The sequence below is a fragment of the Amphiprion ocellaris genome, chromosome 17, assembly GCF_022539595.1.
Source record: "Amphiprion ocellaris isolate individual 3 ecotype Okinawa chromosome 17, ASM2253959v1, whole genome shotgun sequence".
In the NCBI taxonomy this organism is placed as follows: Eukaryota; Metazoa; Chordata; class Actinopteri; family Pomacentridae; genus Amphiprion; species Amphiprion ocellaris.
The window spans coordinates 30611292-30635692 of NC_072782.1; the positions used below are offsets into that span (position 1 = coordinate 30611292).

The following is a 24401-nucleotide window of genomic DNA, read 5'->3' on the forward strand; positions in this document are numbered from 1 at the left end:
GCATCTTACAAGTTTTTAGAATGTTTTAGTACTTCTGTCAGCAGATTCTCTGTCTAAATGTTTTATGTTCAGTAGTAGATGTGCAGTCATGATTGTAGCTCCTGGAACAATTTCCTGCAAAGAATCAAAAACACTAAACACACATTTATAATAACCTTCACAACGTTAGTTTTGTTGACATCAGAACCAACAGTTTGTACAACAACCAGCAGCCACAATGTGGTGCAGTTAGTTGTATTTTACCCATAGAGGCAGACAAATGCTGAAATATGTTTAGTTGTTTGTTTTATTTTTGATGATTTTTTTTTTTTTTTTTTTTAAAGTTGAAATAATTTAGAGTGTCCAATTAGCCTAATTTGGTTTGTGTTTTTTAATGATGTGGGAGGAAACCGGAGTAACCCGGGGAAAACCCACGCTAACACGTGGAGAACACAGAACTCCACACAGAAACAGGAGGAGGTGTTTCTGTGAGGCTACAGCGCTGAACACTGAGCCACCGTGCTGCCCTTTGGATAGGGGAGGACAGAGAGGTGAGAAAGGGGTGAGAAAAGGCTGAGAAAGGGGTGGAGAATGGGGGATAAGGTGGATGGAGAGGTGATGGTTGGAGGTGGCAAGATGAGAAAGATGGAAGTTAGACTGGAGAAAGATGAGAGGAAAAGGTGTGTAAGGTGAAGAAAGATGAAAGGAAAAGGTGTAGAAGGTGAAGAAAGATGAGAGGAAAAGGTGTAGAAGGTGAAGAAAGATGAGAGGAAAAGGTGAAGAAGGTGAAGAAAGATGAGAGGAAAAGGTGTGGAAGGTGAAGAAAGATGAGAGGAAAAGGTGTGGAAGGTGAAGAAAGATGAGAGGAAAAGGTGTGGAAGGTGAAGAAAGCAGGTTTAGTGGAACCAGCTCCAGCAACCTGCTGACTTCTTCTCTTTTTTCTGCTTTTCCATCTTCTGCTCTTCCTTCTCTTTTGGCTCAGTGTGTTTGAAGAACCTGAAGAATTTCTTCTTCTTTTTCTTGCTGAGAAGCTCCTGCAGCTCCTCATTTTCTTTCTCCAGTATTTTAGTAACTTCCATCATCTCTTCGCTCTTTTTGTGAAGGGCTTGATATTCCACCTCAAGTGCCTTCTTATCCAGGTTCAGATGATCGTTGTCTTTCTGGAAGTCTCTAGTTTTGGTTTCCAGATTTGCTTTTTCTCTGAGAAGGTCTTTGTTTTCGGCCTCCAGGTGCTGTTTTTCGTTCTGGAGGTCTTGTGTTTTTGTTTCTAGATTTATTTTTTCCAGGTGAAGGTCTTTGTTTTCAGCCTCCAGGTGTTCATTTTTGATCTCGAGGTCTCTAGTTTTGGTTTCCAGATTTGCTTTTTCTCTGAGAAGGTCTTTGTTTTCGGCCTCCAGGTGCTGTTTTTTGTTCTGGAGGTCTTGTGTTTTGGTTTCCAGATTTATTTTTTCCAGGTGAAGGTCTTTGTTTTCAGCCTCCAGGTGTTCATTTTTGATCTCGAGGTCTCTATTTTTGGTTTCCAGATTTGCTTTTTCTCTGAGAAGGTCTTTGTTTTCGGCCTCCAGGTGCTGTTTTTCGTTCTGGAGGTTTTGTATTTTGGCCTCCAGATCTTCTGGCTTCGTGGTTTTGTTCTGCAGATCCTTCTTCTCCATCTGTTCTTTACGTTTGGCCTTCAGATGTTCGGTTTGCTTCAGGAGATCTGCATTTTTTGCCTCCAGCTCAAGCTTCTCCAGTCGAAGCTTGTGACTCTCTTCCTGGAAAGCCTTTTTGTCATCCTTCAGTTTTTGCTTGAGCTTCAGAAAGGCCTCTTTCACCTTTGTATCTACAAGCTCTTGCTTTTTGTCGTTGAAGACGATCATCAGCCTCTCATTCTCATCCCCCAGTTCTTTGGCTTGCTTTTGCAGAGCTTTTGTACTGGATTTGAGTTTTTGATTCTCAGAAATCAGAGACATCATTTCCTCTTCGATTTGTTTTTTTTCAGCCAAAATACTTTCTTTGTTCTCAAGCTTCCTCTTCTGTACCTCCAGTTCTTTCTCTAATTTTTTATATTTTTCCTGGAGTTTCTTCTTAGCCTCCTGCAGCTTCTTAATGTCCTTCTGAAATTCTTTTTTTTCTTCTTTGAAGGCTTCGTCGTCTTGCTGCATGCCAAGAAAGTCATTCTGTTCCATTTCCTTTTTCATCTCCAGGGCATGGATTTGCTTTTGGAGATCTGCCACTTTTGCCTCCAATTCCATTTTTTCTTTCTTCCAGAGAACTTTTTCGTCCTTGTTCGTTTCCTCCAGGCTTTTCTTCTCATCTGCCCTTTTGTCCACTTCAACCTCCTGGATGTTTGCAGCTTGTTGTACCTTTGGTGGAAGGTCCTGGTCCTCTGCTGAGGCCTCGTCCATTTTCTGGTCATTGGCCTCCAGCGGATTTTCCATGGCCTTTCCCTGGATCTTCAGAAGGTCTTTCAGCTTGTAGACCTCTCTGGTGAGCTGCTTCTTACTATCCATAAGCTCTTTAATTCTCAGCTCCATTTCTTCATTATGGCCCTTCAGGGTCAATATCTGCTCCTGATGACCAAATGAGCAAATTTCTTGTTCTGAGATGCCACGTTTTCCATTTCCTCCACGGCGAGAGGTGTTCCTATTTTTTTGTGCCATTGCACCGATAAACAAAGAGGTGTGTGTAGAAATTAAATTTCAGAGATTGAAGTCCAGAAAATTAATCCTGCGTAGGTGTCCTTGGTTTTCTGTGTTTGATTGCTCAGTAATTCCAAAGTAAATCACTTGGCAAAGGTCTGGGAATGAGTGAGTCCTCACTCATCAGCCCAGTTTATATACCTTTGGATTCTATTGTGACATAAATTATGTCACTGTGACATCATACACCACTGCTCATACAACAAAAAGAGTTTTGGTGTATGATGTGATGAAATGATGATGCAATACATGGTGATGTTGCCCAACAACAGGGTGGAATTATGCTAATGTTGATGCTAATGGCCCCAAAACAACCCCAAAAACACTGCACTGCACTTCCTGTGGTCGTCAGCGACATAGCTGCTGAGTTTGAAGTGGATCTGATGCAACCTTGTTGAGATATGTGAAGATAAAACACACCCTGAGACTCATTTCTCAGTGAGATCAGAAACAGCAGAGAGTTCTAGAATCTTCCCTGTTCTCTGCATGCATTGGAATCAGCCAAAGAATGCTGGAGGCTTTTTGGAATTCATCAGGTGGACATAAAATTTACACTAAATGAATATTAATGTTGATTTAATCGGCCGGCCGATAAATCAGTCGGGCCCTACTGTTAAGAGTCGTCCATTTCAAGTTGCTCAGTTCTGCCACTACTGGATCAACTGCCCAATAGCACATGTGCGACGGCAAGTCTACTTGGACAAACTGCCTGAAATGGGTTACCAGAGATGTTTCAGGGATTCTGAGTCATTCTGCGCTGCAGATGCTTTAATTGCGTTAAAATTTTGTTATCAGATTAATCATGATGATGGATTAATCCACTTTATTTGAAATCTCTAATAAATACTGAAGTCTCAGTGTATGAAACTCAATGAAATCACTCTTACGTGTTGCTATTTAATATTTTGATGGATGCCTGTCTCCATATTGGGGATAATTTACCCTTGTAATTAACACACATTTAATAATTAAAGTACAAAAATTCATGCTGAAAAAAAAATCTCATTAACAACAATTACAATCAATAAAAATCTGAATATAATCAACCAGCAGTTTCTCAATTAATATAAAGTAATAAAAGACAGTAATTTTAAATAGTATTATTGAAGTAATATTGAAATATTGAAGAAATATTGAAGTTACAGTATATGAAAGTCAATGAAATCAAACAGTCCTCTTACTTGATAAATTATCCTTATAATTAAATAAAATTCATGAATTAATGAAAAAAATTTTTTGAAAAAAGTGCCTAATATCATATGAACAATATTACTTACAAACAATAAAAAAAGAGGATGTAGGCAATCAGCAGTTTTACAAGTAATAAAATGAATAATAAAATTATAAAAACAGTAGTTCTAAATATTGTGAAAAGACAGCTAAAATCAAACGAGTGATTCTGTAAAATAATTTCAATAATAATAAAGTATTAAGGGCTGTACAGTGGTGTAGTGGTTAGCACTTTCACCTTGCAGCAAGAAGGTCCCTGGTTCGCGTCCCGGCTTTCCCGGGATCTTTCTGCATGGAGTTTGCATGTTCTCCCTGTGCATGCGTGGGTTTTCTCCGGGTACTCCGGCTTCCTCCCACAGTCCAAAAATATGCTGAGGTTAATTGATCATTCTAAATTGCCTGTAGGTGTGAATGTGAGAGTGATTGTTTGTCTCTGTATGTAGCCCTGTGACAGACTGGTGACCTGTCTGGGGTGTCCCCTGCCTTCACCTGAGTCAGCTGGGATAGACTCCAGCCCCAACCATGACCCTAGTGAGGATTAAGCGGTGTATAGATAATGGATGGATGGATGGATGGATGGATGGATGGATGGATGGATGGATGGATAAAATATTAATAATAAGCAATAAGAAAGGCACTCAGAGAGCAGTCCTCCTCCAAGGCTGCTCAGTGGTTGGATCATTTCCCACAGATAAGTCCCAGTAAGTCCTCAGTGGTGGATATGTAGCAGGATCACAATCATGTGATCGTCAGCAGGCAGCTGACGTAGTGTTCACTTGTTGTCATGGTTACAGTGACGCCGTGATGCTATCTGGCAATGATACAGAAATCTATAACAAATCCATGGATCCAGACTATAAGCTGCATCACGATCGAATCACTTGGTCCTTGTGTCACTTAAATAATAAAATAGACAAACAGATGAAACTGATAAAGGGAAACTGGCGTAATAAAACTTGATAACATTTATTAATTCATAGAAAAATTCTTCCAAAAAAGTGTCTAATTTCACATGAACAATAGTTACTATCAATAAAAAGAGGATATAATTGACCAGCAGTTTCTTAATTAACAAAAAGTAATTAGAAGACAGCTATGGCCGACCTAGTGATTCTATAAAAGGTCATAAAAAATAGATAAAAAACAATAATGAATGAATGTATGAACGTAATTTGCATTTACAGTCACAGCTATTTAATATGTCAGTGGTTAAAGGGAGGAATAAATTCTCACACTGGTTCACTTCGGCGTCCTGAACCTTCTCATCCTCAAATTATAGATTCAGAAAGTGTTTTCTATCAGTCAAACTACTGCGCCTCCCTGAGCATAGATTTCTCATTAGAAAAGACTGAGGCTAGTAATTAATTCACTTTTATTCCCATGATCTTTGTGGCCGTTTGATAAAACCTGCAAGCTCAGAATTTAACAGTCCTGACAGGTTACTTTACTCGTCTGCCATATTAAATTAGACTCTGGAAAATGATTTGATAAGACAAAAACAACACTGTTTACACCAGCTAAGTAAAAGTCTGCTCTCAAAGTAAATTTTCCATTGCTGCCCAGATCGAACGTTTCAAACATGAGCCGTCAATGCAGACACCGAGATATTCATATATTCATATCCAAACGACAACATGTGAGGACTTCAAGAGCTCTTCTGCTCTAATCTTTCACCCTTCAAGGCTTTTATACTCGCTAACACATGATGCTCAGTCTCAGATGTGCAAAAAAAAAGGCTGGATCACAAAGAGAACAGGCTGTTAACCTCAGCAATAAAAGGAAATGCTGTCCAGATGAGATGCAGAACAAAGACAAGACCATTTCAACACATAGCAGTGGAGCTAAGTGAGGCTAATACAGACGTGAAAACACCTGTCTGTCACCTAATACATGACCTTCTGCTCAACAAACAGACACATGATGTCTGAATGTCAAGGGCTTTTAGAACAGCTGATAGTCTTATGTGTACAGAGATCAATAATAATCGTGTCTCATACAGCCAGTCTTCCACCTCATCAAGCATTTATAAAGTTCAGGATGCGTCTTTATGCTGTGAAACATGAAGGTATAGTTTCCACAAATTGGTGTTTTTGGAAATGCTACAACTTCTAAATTAGTTTCATTGCTAATAAACACTTTCTTTAAAGCCCTCCTTTACTGAAAACCTAGTTGTTGTTATAATTTTACAATCACATATCCTTGAAAATATGCAGTTGTGCACAAGTGTTAACTTATCATGTATAATATATTAACATCTAGCATAAACAGAGAATTATTGAGGTCATAGTGGGTGGATGGTCAACATTTACTGCAGATATATAAAAAGATATCACAGAACTTTTTATACACAAGCATTTCTTACACTGGTAGTGGCAATGGACAATGCTGGAGAAACTAGAAATCTGAACAATGGAAATTCTACTGAAGCAGACAATCACAAATGCAATTGTTAGTCTGTGTATATTATAATTCAAGTTTGGAACTTGTTGACACTGGATACAAAATTACTGTGAATTATAGCATCAACAAAAAGGCATGAAGAAAAAAGGAAAAAACATCTTTGTAAAGGTAGATTTATGGCAGTGATGTTGTACTGGAATGCATTAGATTTCACAGGCGTACTGCACCCATTTAACAGAAACACACTCAGTGTTTCTGGAACACTTCCATGTTAGCATACAGAATATGCTAAGATGGAGAATACAGCCGAGGATTCTGAACCAATGTAATAATAAGCCTGAAGCCCAACCTGTAGCGGCTGACTGAACGTGGTCTGGACTCTGTGGAGGAGAGTCATGATGTCAGAGACGCTGTAGAAGGACAGAATACCTGCTCTGTGATCCACATAGACTCCTACTTTGGAGGACAGAGGACCTGAGATGGGATTGGAGACTGAATTATGACTAAATTTATATTTTTTGTGTGAACACCTGAATGCCCAAGACCTGTCATTACTCCCAAATTCGCTATGGTCTCCTTTTCTGCTTACATCTTTGTATGCGACTGCTACAATAATACCTGAGCCGCTCCACTCCACCTCCCAGTAATGACGTCCAGTCAGAGCTTCTCTACTCAGGACTTGAGACTTGCTCATGAATCTGTCACGGTGACTTGGATAGGCCTGTTTTTTACTCGTGTATGTTCCTTTTCTGTTCCCATCAGATAATAACATGTGTACGTTTGCTGTGTTTGGATCCAGTGTGATTTGACATGAATGCTGTAAAAATTCCTCTCTGGTTGTGGGTTCTGTTTGTGTCAGTAAAACATCCACTTCAGTGACTCTCTGTGGAAGTTTTGGCAGTTCCTCACAGAGAATTCTCTGTAGTTTATCTTTCAGTTCTGACACAGCTGCTGTCACATCCTCAAACTCCTGCAGGTGACGGGGTTGAGGACGAGGCCACTTTGTTGTACTGTGTCCTGAAAGCAAAGGGAACATCTGCAGGAACTGGCAGTCGTCCTTTGTATTACAGAGTTGCTCCAGTTCTCCATCTTTTCTTTCCAGCTCAGTGATCTCCTCCTGCATATTTTCTGTAAGATCTTTGGCCTTATTTACTTCAGTTTCCTGCTGAGATCTGATCTGCTGCTTCACATCCCAACTTTTTTCCTTAATGAGATATATGAGATCTTTGGAGAACCTGTCTATGTCCCTCACAGCTGTATCAGCAGACTGATTGATGGCCTCCACCTCCTGCTGAAGCACCTCCACATCTGTCTCTCTGTCCTGGATTCTCTGCTGGATTTTTTCACAAACTAGCTTCAGCTCTTTCTGCTTCTCAGTTCGTTCTTCTGAAACTGGAACTGTAGCATGACCTCTATGTTCATCCAAAGAGCACAGATAACAGATACACTTCTGATCGGTGTGACAGAAAATCTTCATCACCTCATTGTGATGAGAGCAGATGTTGTCCTGAAGTTTCTTGGACGGATCGACCAGCTTGTGATTTTTAATTGCAGGAGATTGATAGTGAGGCTGGAGGTGTTGGTCACAGTAAGAGACCAGACACTGCAGACAGGACTTGACAGCGTTCCTCTTTCTTTCAGTGCAGAAATCACAGGACACATGTCCACGTCCGGTAAAGTAAATGTCATCTTCAGCAGACTGGACTCCTGTCTTCTTCACTTCCTCCACCAACCCAGCCAACATCGTGTTCTTCTTCAGGTCAGGCCTCGGTGTAAAGATCTGTCTGCACTGAGGACAGCTGAAAATATTCTTCCAATATTCTCCATCCCAGTGGAGGTTAATACAGTTCAAGCAGTAGTTGTGTCCACAGGGAATAGTCACCGGATCCTTCAGTAGATCCAGACATATTGAACAGCTGAGTCTTTCCCTGTCAAAATTAAATACTTGCCGCGCCATTTCACCTCCCAGATGAAGTGTCAGTGAATGTTTGGATGGAAGCAGGAAGGTTTTACATCTTCTTTCTAACTCTAGAAAGAGGAGGGGTTTGAATGAGGGAGCATGTGTTAGAATTATGGTCACTGATTTCTGGTGAAGTTTCATTGGTGGGCAAAGATCCAGAAACAGGCTTCTATCCAAAGACACTGTTCAGACATTGTTCAAGGTTTAAGGTTACTTTATTTTTCTTCCTTGGGAGGAAATACTTTTAGATATGTGCGGGAATTGCTGCCACACACAAGCAATAAAACCATTAAGTATTAAATGTGTAAAACATTAGCTTGTGCTAGCTACTGTGCACATTACAGACTTTTTCAGGATATATGTGAGAACCTCTTCAATCAGCTGTTATTTCTGCTTGTCCTCTCTTTCAGCAAGAATGAATTTAACTGTCAGAGGGATGAATGAATGTTTTTACCATTGTATTTGCACAGACTTTATTTGTACATACTCAGAATTTAGTGTCAGGTAAAATCACACTGACCTGCCTGATGGTGGACTGTTCAGAAGGCATTCCCATAATCTTCCCTGCAATCTTCACCAGATTGGAGATCTGAGTTTTGGTTTTACTGTTAAGTTTCCAAACCAGTTGGCCATGCTATCCTCGCTCTCTAAAAATGCAGTATTATATTTCTACATGCCAAATAGTCTGACTCTTTGATGGAAATGAAGGCGCTGATTCTTGCACAGATGCTCGCTACCTGTATGTGTCAGTTTAGATCATTATCAATACGGATCCTAAATGCAGCTGTGAATCAAAGTTTAAATACATTTCTAAAGACTGTGTATATTGTGGCAATTCTGACTTTCCCATGACTCCTATAGCTTTTAATTTTCTATGATGAAATCATTGAAACACATAAGTCATAAAAAAATACAAAGTCAATCAGTGATTACAGCTGCTGACTTTTCAAAGCCAATTTAAATAGGGCCCATGTGACACCCTCAATAGACTTAATTAGCTCCCTGTCTGCTGGCTGAGTGTTGTGCTTTCAGCCGTCTGTGTGCTCCCTGTTTCCCAGTGTGGATGCTGCTCATGGGGGTGGGTAAAGGGGCGAGAGGGGGCAGTCGGGTTTGGTCTGGGGGCAAGACGTGGCCTCCTTTGCAAGACAGGAGGCTGATCTCTCTCCTGAGGGCCTGGGCCTGCTGTGATTGCGTTTTTACCAGCTCCTGGAGCCTCCGGATGTCCTCCTGGTCCCCGTGTCTCTTGTGGTTCTGGAACTGCTGCTTGCCCTGGATACACAAACAGATGGAGGTCATGCAGTATGGTGCACACCGGTGCCCAAATAAACAGTTGTTTGAAAGACAACAAAGTTTATGGCAGTATTTCCATTGGATTTTGTTCTTTAAATATCACTTGGCCTTTTTGTTTCGTATTTTCCTGCATCTACAGACTCTCTTTTGTTTGCCCCCCGTCTGGCATTCTTACACCTTTTGAAGGAAATTTCATTATCGAAGGTAAGTTTTTTTCTGTTACCACAATCTGTCTGTCTTGTGCTTGCACTTGTTTCGTTTTCTTAAAAACCCTGTGACAACCCTTGCAGGATGGCAACTGGTAAACTTTCATTTTGTTTTCCATTTAAAATAGTAAATTGAAGCAACGTGAGACTATCTGACAGAATATCTTGGTTGTCAGACTGGCCATGATACTAAAACATGCTTCAAAGAAGTCATAATACGTGTCTGGGGGTACATCACTAGTCACTTGATGGGTGTTAGTGCCACCTGATAAACTTCCTAATGGCTTGTTGATTAAGCACTGCACAGATGAGTCAAATATGAGTGTCATATTAAAATATCCATACACTTTCACAGTACCAATTGAATTTAATGCATAGAAATTACCATTTTCTTCTGCCTGGCATTGAGTTTAAGCTCCAGCTCCTTCTTCTGTTCAAAGAGACTCGTCACTCTTTGGAGCTGTTCTGTGTTACACCTGGTCACCTCCATCAGGTTCTGACGGGCCTCTTCCACCTTCACCTGAATTTTACACCAACACACATCCAGAAAAGGATCAGTAAACTCATTGCAACAAGTCTGGATCTCATATTTGCTGAAGCGTACATCCCACTGTTGGATCTCTTTGGCGTATTCGGCTTCTTTGAGGAGTTTTTCGTGCTTCAGCTCCTCCAGCCTCCTGTTTCCCGACAGCATCTGCAGAGCCTCCAGATCCACTAGTTTCCCGAACTTTGTCATCATCAGCTCATTGCACTGCTTCTCCAGCACTACAACCACAATCAGGTCAATGAACATGAGATTATTTCTGTTAGCTTGCATCTGTTAGTGTCTTTCTTTGAGATGTATGTTAACTCTTTTGGTGTAGAAGAGATTAAGCTCCTCTACTTGCAGGTATATGCTGGTCTTACCCTGGATCTTGGCAGCCATGTCCTTGTGGTCATGGATGAGCTTGGCTTGCTGTTGACAAGCCTGACGGTACAGATCTTTCTGATGGATTTTATCCGCTTGTAGTTCCTGGATTCGTTCCTGCAGCCTGTTTAACTCCGCCTTGTCCAGCACCAGTGCCTCACTCAGATCTGATGGTATCCAGGCCTTAGTGACAAACTCAATCTGGTAGACATAAGGGAGGATGGGAAATGGACAGAAAATGAAAAAATTAGGAATTTTAAGCAGCTGAGTAAAAATTCCAGAGTACTGAACAAATGTAGAGCCTGTATTTTTCACCACAGTTTTGCAGTATTTGTATGGAAGTCAGGACTTCCAATATTAAAATGCAGCAATCCAATTCAATTACCATAAACAAGTTAGTAATATGAAGAAAAGCCAAACTGCTCAGACAAAGAATGTCTTAATTCCTCGTTAATTAATAAGGTACAATGTATAGTGAGACAATTTGTCCAGTTTTCATGTTTCTCTGGAAGATTCAAATGTTTGCCAAGTGGCAGTGTATCTATTAGTCTTTCCATTTAGATAAAATGAGCCTTCTGAGCAAAAAGCCTACCTGATAACTGCTCAAATTAACTTCTCTGAATTTAAGGAAACTGCTAATATTAGCAATAAGGACGTCCAGATCAGGTTTTTTTGTGCCCCTGATCCAGAAGTCGTGATCTGATACCATTTTCCTGGACAATACACACCTACTTAAGTACATAAAGTCATTAAAATCAATACAGTGCATATGCTTGACAATTTAGTAGCTCTACAGTGCATGTAGAAAACAATTTCATTCCTGCATCTGCTGCACGAGCTCCAAAAGATGATGAAAACCTATATTTTCTACATGTTACAAGATGTATTACAGCTGTAGTACCTGGTCATTCCACCAGGTGGAGCTTCTTATTGTTTAGTAATGTAGTGACACAAGAAGGCAATAACTTGGGCTACAGGCAGCTCTGTGTTGGCAAGCAGAGAGCATTGTGGGAGTTTAGCTAACAACGGGCACCATGACAGAGACACTGATGACACTTAATGTCTTCTGGCCAGAACGGATGTGTTTAAAGGAAAGTGTCTGAACATGACCTGTGCTCTCCAATCCTGACATGATTTCTACCTAAGTAGTTAAGTGTTGGGAAAGAGGTGAAAAGCTTAATTCTTGTCCAGATCTGGCAATCTGTTCACCAGCAAGGCAACCAAGACAGATGGTGAAGGTCTAATTTTTAAAATTCAGTCACAATTCATTCATAAATCAGCAATAATAAACTATTTATACATGGAAATGGCTTCGTGTTTTTACACATGTAAGATGAGCTTAAAAATGTAGGCAGGCTAGTCTAGTTGGTGATTTCTCTGAGCTTGTTTATATTTGACTGAGTGTTTAAGTTGGTCGTTCTTCACTGCTAACCATCTTCTAGGACTTCTAGAAGTGTGCAGCAGCTTTAAGTTGTTTTGTCACCAGTGAACCTCCACAGTTTTTGCTTGTTTACCTGGTGCAGTCTGAGAGGAACCACCACATCCAGTTCATTCATTTTCTGCAGCTTCTCCCTGTTGATTAACTCCAAGTCGTCTTCCACCGCCGTCCGACTGCTTTTCACCGATTTCTCCTGCAGAGTCAAGCAATAAAAAGTAAAACAAAAGCAAGTACACACATTAAAAATACATAACAGAAATACACCAGTAATGAAAAGATGGAGAGATGAACAACAGAGTTTGACCTTCTTGACTAAAGTGTCGTGCTCCCTCTTCAGAGCCTCTGCCATCTTTTTCTCCTCCACCAGAAGTTCCTCCACGTCGAGTCGACGCTCACGAAGCTGCAACGTGTTTTCAAACAACTCTGGCTCACAGCCTGAGAAACCCAACACAGATTCATACCTAAAGTAGATGTTTACGATGTACAGAGAACCAATGTAACCTAAAACATGAGGGCCAATATTAGACTGAAACCTTAAAGGCATCATGGGTGTCAAGTAGGATCCAAAGAGACATTTTTTAAATCTCTACCTTCTTCTTCAAAAGAAACTGTTATTTTAGACTTTGTACAGATCCAAATCATGGTCAGTCTCTTGTAGTATCCAGCAATAATGCCCAAAAAATGACATGTTTTGCACTATTCAGGTCTGTTCGGTTACACATTGGACTGAATCCAGTTAGTTTTGGGCATTTTTTGACCTGAGATGAGATGCATAAACTTGACTAAAATGACTACAATTGTGCAGAAACACTGAATAATGCAAGTCCTGATCTGAAAAATGCAATGTTTATATGATGTCGATGTGGGAAAGATGCAGCGCAAAAAGGTTTCAAGTTATACAAATATCCTATTATGTTCGATATTGAGTATTTGTGTTTCCTTGATCCAGTTAACTGTAGATTAAGACAAGTAGTTCTGAACGGCCTTAAGTTAAACAATCTAATACTTCCTGTGCAGCATTGCTGATCAGAATTTTTAAACAAATCCACTTTACTATCAAAAACTAAAGAATCTGAATGGTTTTTGCTCCACTACACCGACCTGCAGGACAAACCCTGTCGTCCAGAGCAGCTTCCTCTGTATCGCTGTCATAATCATCATCCCAGTCATCATCTTCATCTGAGTCTTCATCACTGTCCTCCACTTCTACAAACACACATCTGGATGATGAAGAACACAAAGATAAACCGGTACAGACATCCTCACAGGGTGCGTTACCTTAGCCTCACCTTCACTTCCTGTCTGCTCGTTCTTCTTCACACGTTTGACCTTCTTCTTGAAGACTTTGGTCAGAAACTCTTCAAACTTGTTGTTTTCCCCCAGCGAGGCCTGAAAGGCAGCAGTCAGAGACTTTTCTCTCTCCTGCAGCTTCAATATGTCTCTTTTCTTCTCCTCCAGCTGTTTGTTGCACTGCTGCAGCTTAGACTGTCAGGAAACAGAGAAGAGACGGTGATTAGGATCAATAAGTGGTGATCGCTGTACTAACGCACAGTGTGAGGCTGCAGGCTGAGATTTTGTACCACTAAGAGACAAATACACAATTACTGTGGTTACATGTGTTAAAGTGGAAGTGCAAAACTGTAAATGCATCATTAGCATGTAGCATGAGTAAAATATGATTAAAGTAGATCAATAAATGCATTTCAGTTAATGGAGTTAAGTTTAAAATCTGAATTAAAAATGATCTCCTATTGGTGTCTGTGTTGTTTTATTGTTGTCTTATATTTTGGTGCAACTACTGATCTGAAAAACCTGCACTGTTTTGGCAGAAAGCCACTAAGTAAAGAACGTTTATGTGACATGTGAAGTTAACAGCCTGATATCTGACAGCAAAGTATTTATTGTGCCACAAACAAGGCAACTCTAGCTAGGTTCTTTAGCTTATGTGTCTTGTGGATGCATGTGTTGCTATCTGCCACTTTGATGGTACTATAAAAGAATGAAAAAAAAACAATGAAAAACTAGCAAACTAATCCTAACCCAAAACCTAAGACTGCCCGAAAGAATAGAAGTGAATAACTAAAACATTAAATTCAGCCATGCTGTTGTACATTATATGGATAAAGACTGTGTCGTAATATTCCACCGTCTGGAAAAGCTGGAAAAGAAGCGAGCAGCCACAGAAACCACCTCACATTCAATCTCCGATGCAGAGACGAGGACATAACACTGAAAAGCCTCAACATCAGGAACCCCTATTAGAGCCACTATTAGAAACCAATAAAATAACACAGGAAGCTTATAACCACCTCACCTGCTACATCTTTGCACTTTTTAAACTTTATTTTTTTTAAGCCACTTTATAATGCATTGTCTTACAGTGTGCCACCACTGCACTATTTCATCCTCATTTCTCATCCCTGTACATATAGTAAATATTATTACTACTGTTGTATTATTATTTTATTTCCATTACTACGTCTGTTTCTACATAAGCTGCTGTAACAATGTGAATTTCCCCTGGCGTGGGGAGAAATAAAGGACTTATCTTCTTATCTTATTCCCACAGCTAACGTTACCTCCCGGATATATGGGACACTAAAAATACATAAAAAAGACACCACTGCGCCCTATTGTAGACAGCATCGGATCAGTCACCTACAATCTCTCAAAAGCTTTAGTAGAAATCATCAAACCCCTCCTCGGTACATCACATCACTACTGCAAGAACTCCAAACAACTGGCACAAGAACTCAACAATATCACAGTACAAAAAGACGACATTTTCAGTTCACACGATGTAGTTTCATTATTCACAAAACCCCCCGTTGACGTCACATTACACATCGTACAAGAGCGACTTAAGAAGGACAGGACACTGAAAAAACGCACAAACCTCACAGTAAATGACATCATCACATTACTCCGATTCGTTGCCACATGCACCTATTTTCAGTTCAAAGGAATTATTTACAGTCAAAAACAAGGTTTTGCAATGGGAGATCCACTATCTGCAATAATGAGTAACTTTCCACATTTCATAACAACTTTCACGCTTGTTTGAGGTACACTACAGTTCAAAAGTTTGGGGTCATCCAGGCAATTCCATGTTCTCCATGGAACTCCCACTTTTATCCATGTGTTAACATAACTGCACAAGGGTTTTCTAATCATCAATGAGCCTTTCAACACCATTAGCTAACACAATGTAGCATTAGAACACAGGAGTGATGGTTGCTGGAAATGTTCCTCTGTACCCCTATGGAGATATTCCATTAAAAATCAGCTGTTTCCAGCTACAATAGTCATTTACCACATTAACAATGTCTACACTGGATTTATCATTCATTTAATGCTATCTTCATTGAAAAAAACAGTTTTTGTTTCAAAAATCAGGACATTTCTAAGTGACCCCAAACTTTTGAACGGTAGTGTACATGGACTTCCTCCCACCGTGACGCTGTTCTCCTCCTTCATGTATCCGTTGAGTTTCTCCTGCAGGCTTCCATCTCTCTTGTCAAACTGCTTGAGGAGCATCATCTCCTGGAAGAGCGTCAGCAGCCGGAGGTCGGCCAACTTCAGCCGACAGTCCAGACGCTGCTTCTGGCGACGCAGCAGCAGGAGATCAGAGTCAAACTCACAAACTGAACTCTCCATCTGAAAATGAAAGACAAATACATCCACATGTTAGAGTTTACAAGATATTCTGCTCATTGTTACACATTTAATCTGATTGTGATTTGATGGAAGGTGAATTATTGAGGACCTGCTCCAGCAGAGAGTTCTGCTTGTGCAGCAGTCGGATCTCCTCCTCCTTCTGCAGATCCTCCTCCAGCTCGCTCAGATCTTCATTCACAGCTTCTTCTTCTTCTGTGGTTTCAGATGAAGCTGACAGACTCATGTTCTCCTCTTCTTCCGTCTCCTTTTCTTCTACTTCGTCCTCCTTCATCTCTTTCTCCAGCTGCTCCAACAGACTCACAGCTCCATCCTGATCCTCCTGTTTCAGGCTCTCAAACCTGGTTGAAAACACACCAAAAAAAGGTGTAGATATCCCTTTAAAAACTTAAATTCAGGAGTTGCTTTCATGCAGTGTTTGAGTAGAAGGCTTTATTGTGACTACAGAAGAACAAGTGATAATGCCTGACTGCTGTAGATCTGTTTCTCTACTGAAACATCCAGAAAACTACAGCAATAATTGTGTACTTTGGTCTGAATCCTCTGTACCTTTGCTCCTTCAGCATCCGGTATTTCTCCAGCATGGCTCGGCTGCACTGGAGCTTCTCCTCTGGGGTTTCCTCTGGTGATAACGTGGGCAGGATGGGAGGAGGTCGGTGGAGATGAACCTTCAGATGCTGCTGGACCTTCTGCAGCTGCTGCATCTGAACTTCCAGCCGAGACACCAGGAGAACCTTGGAGTCCCGTAACGCCACGATGCGTCTGTTCATCTCCAGCTGCTTTTCACGGATCTGATGGGATGAAAGGAGTCATTAAATCAATCTACTATATCTGGACCTAATGTTCTTTTTATTAATCCATTAATTAATTGTCAATCTATTGTCCATTTTAATAAAACTCCCAGAAGACAGTGTGGTGTTTTCAAAACCAAACAGCCTAAAACTTAAAGACATTTTGTCTGAAAAAAACGATTCAAAAAGGTCTTTAAATCTCAAATCATCAGGGGCCTTTTGCACCACCGTCTCTAATTTTCTTGAATTTTTTTTATAATAAAATATAGATATTTAAAATGGTATCTGAGACATTTTAGATTGATATATTAAATACTTTCTGGGATTAAAAAAAGCCTGTTGACACACTTTCAGCAGTTTATTTGTTCCCATACATTGAAATTTGAGGTTGTTTAAACAACAATATCTCAGGAGCAATTAAAGATAAAAACCTGAAATTTTCAGTTATTTGTCATCATGTCATTGATTCAGAATCTGTAATATTGGACAAGTAGATTATAGTCAACTGGTGATATTTTCTGAACCATATGTAGCTGCATGTCACAGCAATGCAAAACTAAACACGTCACAAACAAAAAAAATGTTATTTTTGCAGCATTTTTTTGACAAATTGCTCCACAAAAACTAAAACACTGGAGGATAATCCAAGTAGAGCAGAGTTACGGTGTTTTAAAATAGGCTATAAAACTATTATTTATTCTTACAGATTGCACTTTGTAGGAAAATATTTGATATATCAGGTTAAAATTTCACACGATTCAGAATCAATGACATGATGACAAATAACACTGAAAATTTCAGACTTTTATCTGAAAGTATTTGATATGTCAAAGTAAACTTTTACAGATACAATCCATAGTTAATGATAAAAAAGCTTCAAGTAATCAGTGATGGTGGAGCAGGAGGAAGCTGATGATTTGAGATGTGTTTGTCTGCATGTTTGCATGAGTTTGTACATTTTCATCCAAGGCAACCAGCTCCTCTTTCTTCTTCATGGCGTTTATTCTCGGTTGTTTCACCACCATCACATCTCCGATGTTCTCCTGAGCTTCTCTGATGGCCTGAACATCATGTGGATCTTCATAGTCTTCATCTGGCTTCTCTGCATAACTGAGAACAAGAAGAAGAAGCCAGTTTTACTCTAATTTTAACCTCAGCACCCACTAGTGGTTGATCTTTGATGCCGCTCACATCTGATCCCACTCCTGCTTCTTCTTCTCTATTCTGGCTCGAGCTAGCTCAGCTTTCTCTGCAGCCTTCCTGAGCCTCTCCTCCTGCCGATCTCCCAGCTTCATCCTCGCAGTTCCAGCCACCGGAGGCCGAATCACCTCCTGGTCTGCAGATCAAACGCAGGTTGATGCCGCAGATCAAGATAACAGGAGAAACAAACACTCAGACGCTTCCTCACCTTCTATTCTGCTGCCGTCTTTTGCAGATTGTGCTCTGGATTTCCTACGTTGTGGAGCAGCATCTCTGTCTCCGTGAGGTCGATGGGATGAACTCTGATGAGATAAAGGTTTGGTGAACGTTGGCAGCCGGTAGGTGGAGATTCTGTGATCAGACTGGATGGCGACTACAGTGACCTGCAGAGACTCTCTGAACCTGCAAACAAACACCAGTTGAAACATCTCATCAAAACCTCACAGGATGCCAGTAAACTGGAAGATTTGGACTCAATATAGGAGACATTAATAACTCACAACTTCAAGGAACAAATGAAGTTTTAATCGATGTTCTTTAAAAACAAACAAGTCTTCAGTTTGCAGTCAAAACAGTGAAACTTTATTTGGCTGAAACGTGCAAAACACTTATTATATGCACTTTTTGTGGCACAATACTAAAATCTGTACCTGTTTAATTACCTGTTGCAATAATATAACAGTAAGTATGTTGAAAAAAAATCTAAATCAGTCAGGTTAATCTCCATAATTAATATCACTGTAGGGTTTTAGGTATGATATTTATATTTAATCACACTTATTGCTACTCCTCTGGTTTATTCTTATTATAGATTCTTCCAACACCATTTTTGGTACCTAACTCTTTCTGCATCTTTCAGAAAACCACACAAATTATACATAAAAATGTGAAGCTCAATCAGGAATAGTGTGCTATGACTTTTGTTTGTGATTCGTCGTAAGGTTTTTAAAAAAGTCGTAAATATTGCATTGAAAAATCCCCATTGGAATGAATAGGACGTGTGCCAGACAACTGTCAAAACTCAGCCATCTTTGGACCCCTGTAGCTCCGGCAGATTTTACAGTAGAAACATCATTTAAAATTTAATCTGGTCACAAGACTTAAAATGTTATTCCTCTAAATCTGGGCTTTTATATCTTTTAAGGTTTTTATGCAGTCGCAGTTTAAGAGTGGGTTCCTAGGTGTCCTTCACACACTTATTCTGCTCTAGTTATTGAGTATGTGAGCAGCTCAGTGTCAGAAATAAACCTTAAACCTCAGTTTACTTCTGTTTTCCACCTGTTTATCCACATTCTGGTGCATCTGTATGGTATGAAAAGTTCTGCTGCTTTGGTGTCTAGCAGTTCCTGCTTGTAGTGTAGAAACAACAATCAAAGAAAAAACTACTCTGTCCCTGAAAAAAAGTCTGAATTTGATGATTATGAGATGATTTATGGACCTTTCTTGTTTATTTATTTCGATCTGACTGATTTCTGACTCTGAGAAGCAGCGGTTTTAGGTTTTTTCTGCTCTATGTTTGGTTAAAGGTAGTGGGACTGCAGCAGGGGATGCTGTTATCTGTAGATACCAGATAATACATTAGTATTTGGTTATAGGGTGTGTATTTGTGTACCAGTTTTGTAGTTTTCTGAGTGCGATGCTGCAGCGTTCCTGCTCCCAGGAAAACTGCTTCCTGACCTCCATCACCTGCTGAGTCTTCAGCTTCTCAGCCTGTTCATAGAAACGCTGGTCCAGCTGCAGCTCCTACAGACAAACTCACTTTAGGATGCTGAGTTTTCAAACATCCTGAACTTATTCCAACAAATAACAACAACATGCTAAATATAGTCTAAACCAGGGGTGTCAAACTCATTTTAGTTCAGGTTCCACATTCAACCGATTTCATCTCAAGTGGGTTGGATCAGTAAAATCACAGCATAATAACCTATAAATAACCACAGCTCCAAATGTTTCCTTTGTTTTAGTGCAAAAATGCTCACGTTTAAGGAATTATCCTTTTACAAAACATTATGAACAACCTGAAATTTCTGAAGAAAAATAAGTTTAATTCCAACAACATTCAGCCTCAGTTTATCATTTCCACATTACAACTTCCAGATCACAGAGTGTCTACAAAGGAACACAACATTTAGTCACAGCTATCTGGAACTGAATGATATAGTGTTTTACTTTATGACCAAAATGACAAAAGTCAGACAAAAAACAAAACTAAATATTACAAAAAAAGGAAAAATGAGACTCAAAATGACAAAAAATGAGACAAATGACACGAAACAAAACAAAAAGAGACTAGAAAAATTACAAAGCGACAAAAAATAGACACAAACGAGACAAAAAATGACAACAAAAGGAACAAAACTACAAAAATAGACAAAAAACACAAGTGAGACAAAAAGGAAACACAAAACAAGAAACAAAACAACGAATAAAGCAAAACACAAAATGACAAAAATAAGACAAAAAAGACAAACGAGACAAAAAGGAAACACAAAACGATAAAAACATGAGACAAAAGTCAGACAAAAAAGACAAAAAACAACAAAAACCAGACAGAATATTACAAAAATGAGACACAAAAGGATAAAAGAGCAATGAGCAACAATCTGCAGTTAATGTCTTTTACACTTTACAAAGTTGTCCCGTGGCCACATTGGACCGTCTGGTGGGACGGTTTTGGCCCGCGGGCCGCATGTTGGACACCTCTGCTCTAAACCTTCAAGCTCACATTGACAAAACAACAGTCCTTGTTTGTTCCCTCAGAACGTCATTTTCAAGTTTTCAATTCAGATTTTGAGCAAAAGTGGTTTAAAAACATATCTGAGCTTTATAATAACATGAATATCCACAGTTACAGTCTTTTCATAGTGAGATTCCCTCCTTCGAGTAACTTTAAAGTCAAACCAGGTGAATTATCCGACTCGTACCTCTGGTTTCAGGCGAACGTGCTCCGGCAGATTCTGGTTGTCCTCCACAACTTGTACAAACTTCTTCTGCAGCTCAGCAAACTTCCTCTGCTTCTCTGCGACCTTTAGCTCGGCCTCCCGACGCAGACGGTCGTTTTCCAGCTTCTGTTTAACCGTCTCAATGCTGGAGGGGTTAGAAGGTTAGATGAAGGTGAAACTTTCATGATCTTGTTGAGTCTCAGTGACACCAAGAACAGGAGATTCTTAAACCACAATCAGAGCTACAACTTCAAAACAAGGATATGAAAATTCATATGAAAAATACACTATTGATACACAATTACTGCTCAGATAGTTTGCAAAGACATAGAAAGAAAAGAAAAATGACAGTTATGCAGTGAAAGATAAGAATAGAGTGAAAGTGGACAAGAAGAAGATCAAATTATAACTAAATGTGTAGATATAGTCACCTGTAGGCTGCTGGATCCTCAATATCTGGAGCTAATGTCTCATTTTCAACACCGACCTGAAATAACATTTTAACAAGATGACATTACATTTACAACCACTTTCCACAATATCATCATTAACTCTTTATTTTTTCAGCTCAGACGTCTGAACCGTCTGATGATTTTTACTAAAGAAGCTGCTGATGTCTGGAAAAGGAGATTAAAAATATAAAATTGGATCTAGCATTCTTTACATCAAGTATAATATCAGACAATACGACAGATACGGACAGAGATCTGATCTTTCTACTGACAATTTTGCTTTTAATAACAACAAAGCTGATAACAGTTTCCTGTCTCCCAACAAAACACACGTTTATCTTGGAAACAGACAAGTTTATTCAAACATGTTAAGATGTCAGAACTTTAGTCGCCTCTTTTTCTGTTTTATTTGCATTTATTTCAGTATTTGTATTATTCATGTATTGCGCTTGTTGCTATTGTTGTTTTTCTTTTTTTTCATACACAAACACTAATGCTAATGTGATTTAAATTCATAGGTGAGATACCTAGAATGAAAAGTTGTATTAACAAGTTAAAAACATCCAGTGAGAGAGTGATTGAAGGGAGTGTTTTTTTGTACATGAATCTTCTGAATGTTGTGTGCCTTTTGTATAGGAGGTTCAATAAAAATCAAGTTAAATAAAACTGAAAAAGAACTGAAGATATGACTTTTAACAACATATGACAGTTAAAACCTCATTCCAGCACCTCACATCTGTAAATAAAGTACAGTTCAGATAATAAAAATAAATAAATCAAAGTACAAAATGTGGAAAAAGTCATTTTTCTCTATGTTTTACTGCGTCTTGGATTGTATTTGAGACAGTTGCAGGTACGAGAACAAGTTGTTTGTCACTATAGAAGTTGTTTTTCTCAGTTCAGTTTTGTAAATGCATGTTTAGACTTTGGATTATTTCACCAAAACTATATTTTACATTTCATCATCATATTCATTATCTGTTTTAACCTATTAACCCTCCTGTTGTCCTCATTTACAGGCACCAAAAATTATTGTATCCTTGTCTGAAAAAAATCCAAAAATTCTGCAAAAAATTCCCCAAATTTCTGAAAATTTGCAAAAACTTTAGGAAGAAAATTCCAATAAAATTCCAATAATTCCTTTTTTAAAAAAATCCCCCAATTTTGGCAAGGAAATTCTTCCAAAATCTTCCAAAAAATCCTAAAAATATCTAAAGTGATTCCATATATATCAGTAAAACTTCTAATATTTTCTTTAAGAACATTCACATAAAAATCAACCAAAATCCAGCGAAATTTGCTGGATTTTGGTTGATTTTTATGTGAATGTTCTTAAGAAACATTTTTTACATTTCTTTTTTTCCACCAAAAAAATGTTCAAAGATTTCCCAAAAATGTTAAAAATGTGGACATCAGAAGTTTCACTGTTAAAATATGTTTTTTCTCCACATTTTCAAACTTTAAAAAGGGTCAATTTTGACCCACAGGATGACAGGAGGGTTAAAAAGTTGCTTCATGTGTGTTACCATCTATATAACATTCAATGATATTATATAAATTTTCTAGGTTCCAGGTGAGCTCAGTGTTGTAGGTTTATCTCTAATAAAAACACAAAATAAAAGAAAGAGTAAAGTGCATCCTGACCCTGGGTGAGGGAACTTTGGCCGTCTTCCTCTGCAGGTTTCTCTGCAGCTCCTCTGGAGGCAGCAGGCTGAAGGAGAAGATGTTTCCGTCGTCTCCAGCCGTCAGGACGAACAGGTCGTCATGGCTGCAGCGGAGGTGTCTCAGGTGACCGTAGTGGTTGTCGTGGATGTTCAGAGCCCAGCAGGCGTCCATGGAGGAGAGGCTGAGGTCACCCGGCTGCAGAGGATAAACCCTGATGGAGCCTGAATGCATCCCACAGAGCAGCAGCTGCCTGTTGGAGCTGCAACACACCAAACACCACCTTAAACTGGTGAAACTGTTCATCAGGGACCTTCTGCTCGACCATCTCTGATTAGATTTCAACTTCTTTATCATAAACTACTAATATTTAAAATTGTTTCTGAGATTTTCCATTGATACATCAAATACAAAAACCGTTTGTCAACCCACTTTCAGCAGATTTGTCTCACATTGAAATTTGAAGCTGAACAATAACATCCGAGAAACTATTAAAGATAAAAACCTGAAATTTTCACTGTTATTTCTCATCATGTCACTGATTCAGAATCTGTAATATTGGACAAGTAGATCAAACAATCTCTGATTACGGGTGAGTTTAAATCGGACAAAAAATTTCAGCTAAAGTGAAAATTCCCATCTTTCAGCTGTTAAATATTTGGTCACAAAAATGCCAAAAAAAGTTATTTTATTTGGACTTTTGGACCACAAAAACAAAAATATTACTACATAGTCTAATCAAAGTACAACAGAGTTTTGAAATGTTTCTCCAAAAATAACTAAGAAAATATTTCTTAATATGGGGACATTTTTCATTTTTATGCAAATCATAAATATCCACATTTGTTACGTTAAAAATTTAAACCAAATCAGAGACGGTCGAATAGAAACTGCTCTAAAAATGTGGTGATTTGAGATGGAATAATCTTGTTGTGGTTCCATTTGCAAGTTTATAACTTGAAACTCTCCTTAATTTTTGGTTTTATTTCACATTCTGTCTGAGTCTAACAGCCTTTATAAATAGGCTCTTATTGCAGATAGATTGAAAACTATATTCCTTGATGTTTTTATCTTTTGACCACACAGTCGCCTTTTTATGCACTCAGTAAACAAACAGCAGCATTACTATATCTGTTGTTATGTTGCTGTAGGTTCAGTATCGACTAAACCAAACCAGAACTGTGTCTTTTAGCTCTGGTTTGGTCTCCACCAGCTCATGCAACAGGTTCCTGACTCTGCAGATGCTAAGCTACGTGTTAGCATTCCCCGCTAGTTGCAGCTGTATGCTCCGTGGTTGATGAATCTGCTGTAAAAGCAAAACCATGACCCAAAGAGGAGATAGCTGATTTGTTAGTTTGCTGTCCGTCTACCTGAAGGTGACGCAGTGAATCGGGTCGTCGTCTGCGTTGTGAACAGACAGGAAGTCGAAAGGTTCGTCCTGCTGCTGGTTTGGATCTTCATCCTGATTCTCAGAGAACTTACAGTGATACAGATAACCAGAATCATAGCCTCCCTGCAGGAGACAGATATAAAAAAAACTGATTTAGTCTTTAACAATCCATCCTTAGATCCTTTTCTGGATTGTACA

At 39.2% G+C, this 24401-nt stretch overlaps 3 protein-coding genes across 3 annotated transcripts in view; all 3 read right to left on the minus strand.

Annotated features, from left to right (window-relative positions):
• On the minus strand, nt 1-3121 carry LOC118471569 (myosin-9-like). Its single transcript, XM_055019421.1, has one exon. It carries the CDS (start codon nt 2619-2621, stop codon nt 876-878), a length of 1746 nt encoding a protein of 581 aa, XP_054875396.1. The 5' UTR covers nt 2622-3121; the 3' UTR covers nt 1-875.
• Nucleotides 3122-4968: 1847 nt separating this feature from the next.
• Nucleotides 4969-8391, minus strand: LOC111581310 (tripartite motif-containing protein 16-like). The gene has a single exon (XM_023289443.3). The coding sequence runs from the start codon at nt 8389-8391 to the stop codon at nt 6562-6564; it is 1830 nt and encodes a 609-aa protein (XP_023145211.3). The 3' UTR covers nt 4969-6561.
• The window catches only part of LOC111581311 (cilia- and flagella-associated protein 44), a 33565-nt gene continuing 17372 nt past the window's right edge, over nt 8209-24401 (minus strand). The window contains exons 17-35 of the mRNA XM_055019416.1: nt 24184-24326; nt 22796-23075; nt 21131-21186; nt 20682-20844; nt 19370-19500; nt 17966-18159; nt 17749-17893; nt 17514-17667; nt 16316-16557; nt 15858-16107; nt 15545-15748; nt 13381-13576; nt 13193-13297; nt 12396-12526; nt 12168-12284; nt 10653-10854; nt 10351-10511; nt 10132-10266; nt 8209-9519 (exon numbers count right to left, since the gene is read on the minus strand). Coding sequence (XP_054875391.1) covers nt 9241-9519; nt 10132-10266; nt 10351-10511; nt 10653-10854; nt 12168-12284; nt 12396-12526; nt 13193-13297; nt 13381-13576; nt 15545-15748; nt 15858-16107; nt 16316-16557; nt 17514-17667; nt 17749-17893; nt 17966-18159; nt 19370-19500; nt 20682-20844; nt 21131-21186; nt 22796-23075; nt 24184-24326 — 3288 coding nt within the window. The 3' untranslated portion in view covers nt 8209-9240. The remainder of the gene's footprint in view (nt 9520-10131; nt 10267-10350; nt 10512-10652; nt 10855-12167; nt 12285-12395; nt 12527-13192; nt 13298-13380; nt 13577-15544; nt 15749-15857; nt 16108-16315; nt 16558-17513; nt 17668-17748; nt 17894-17965; nt 18160-19369; nt 19501-20681; nt 20845-21130; nt 21187-22795; nt 23076-24183; nt 24327-24401) is intronic.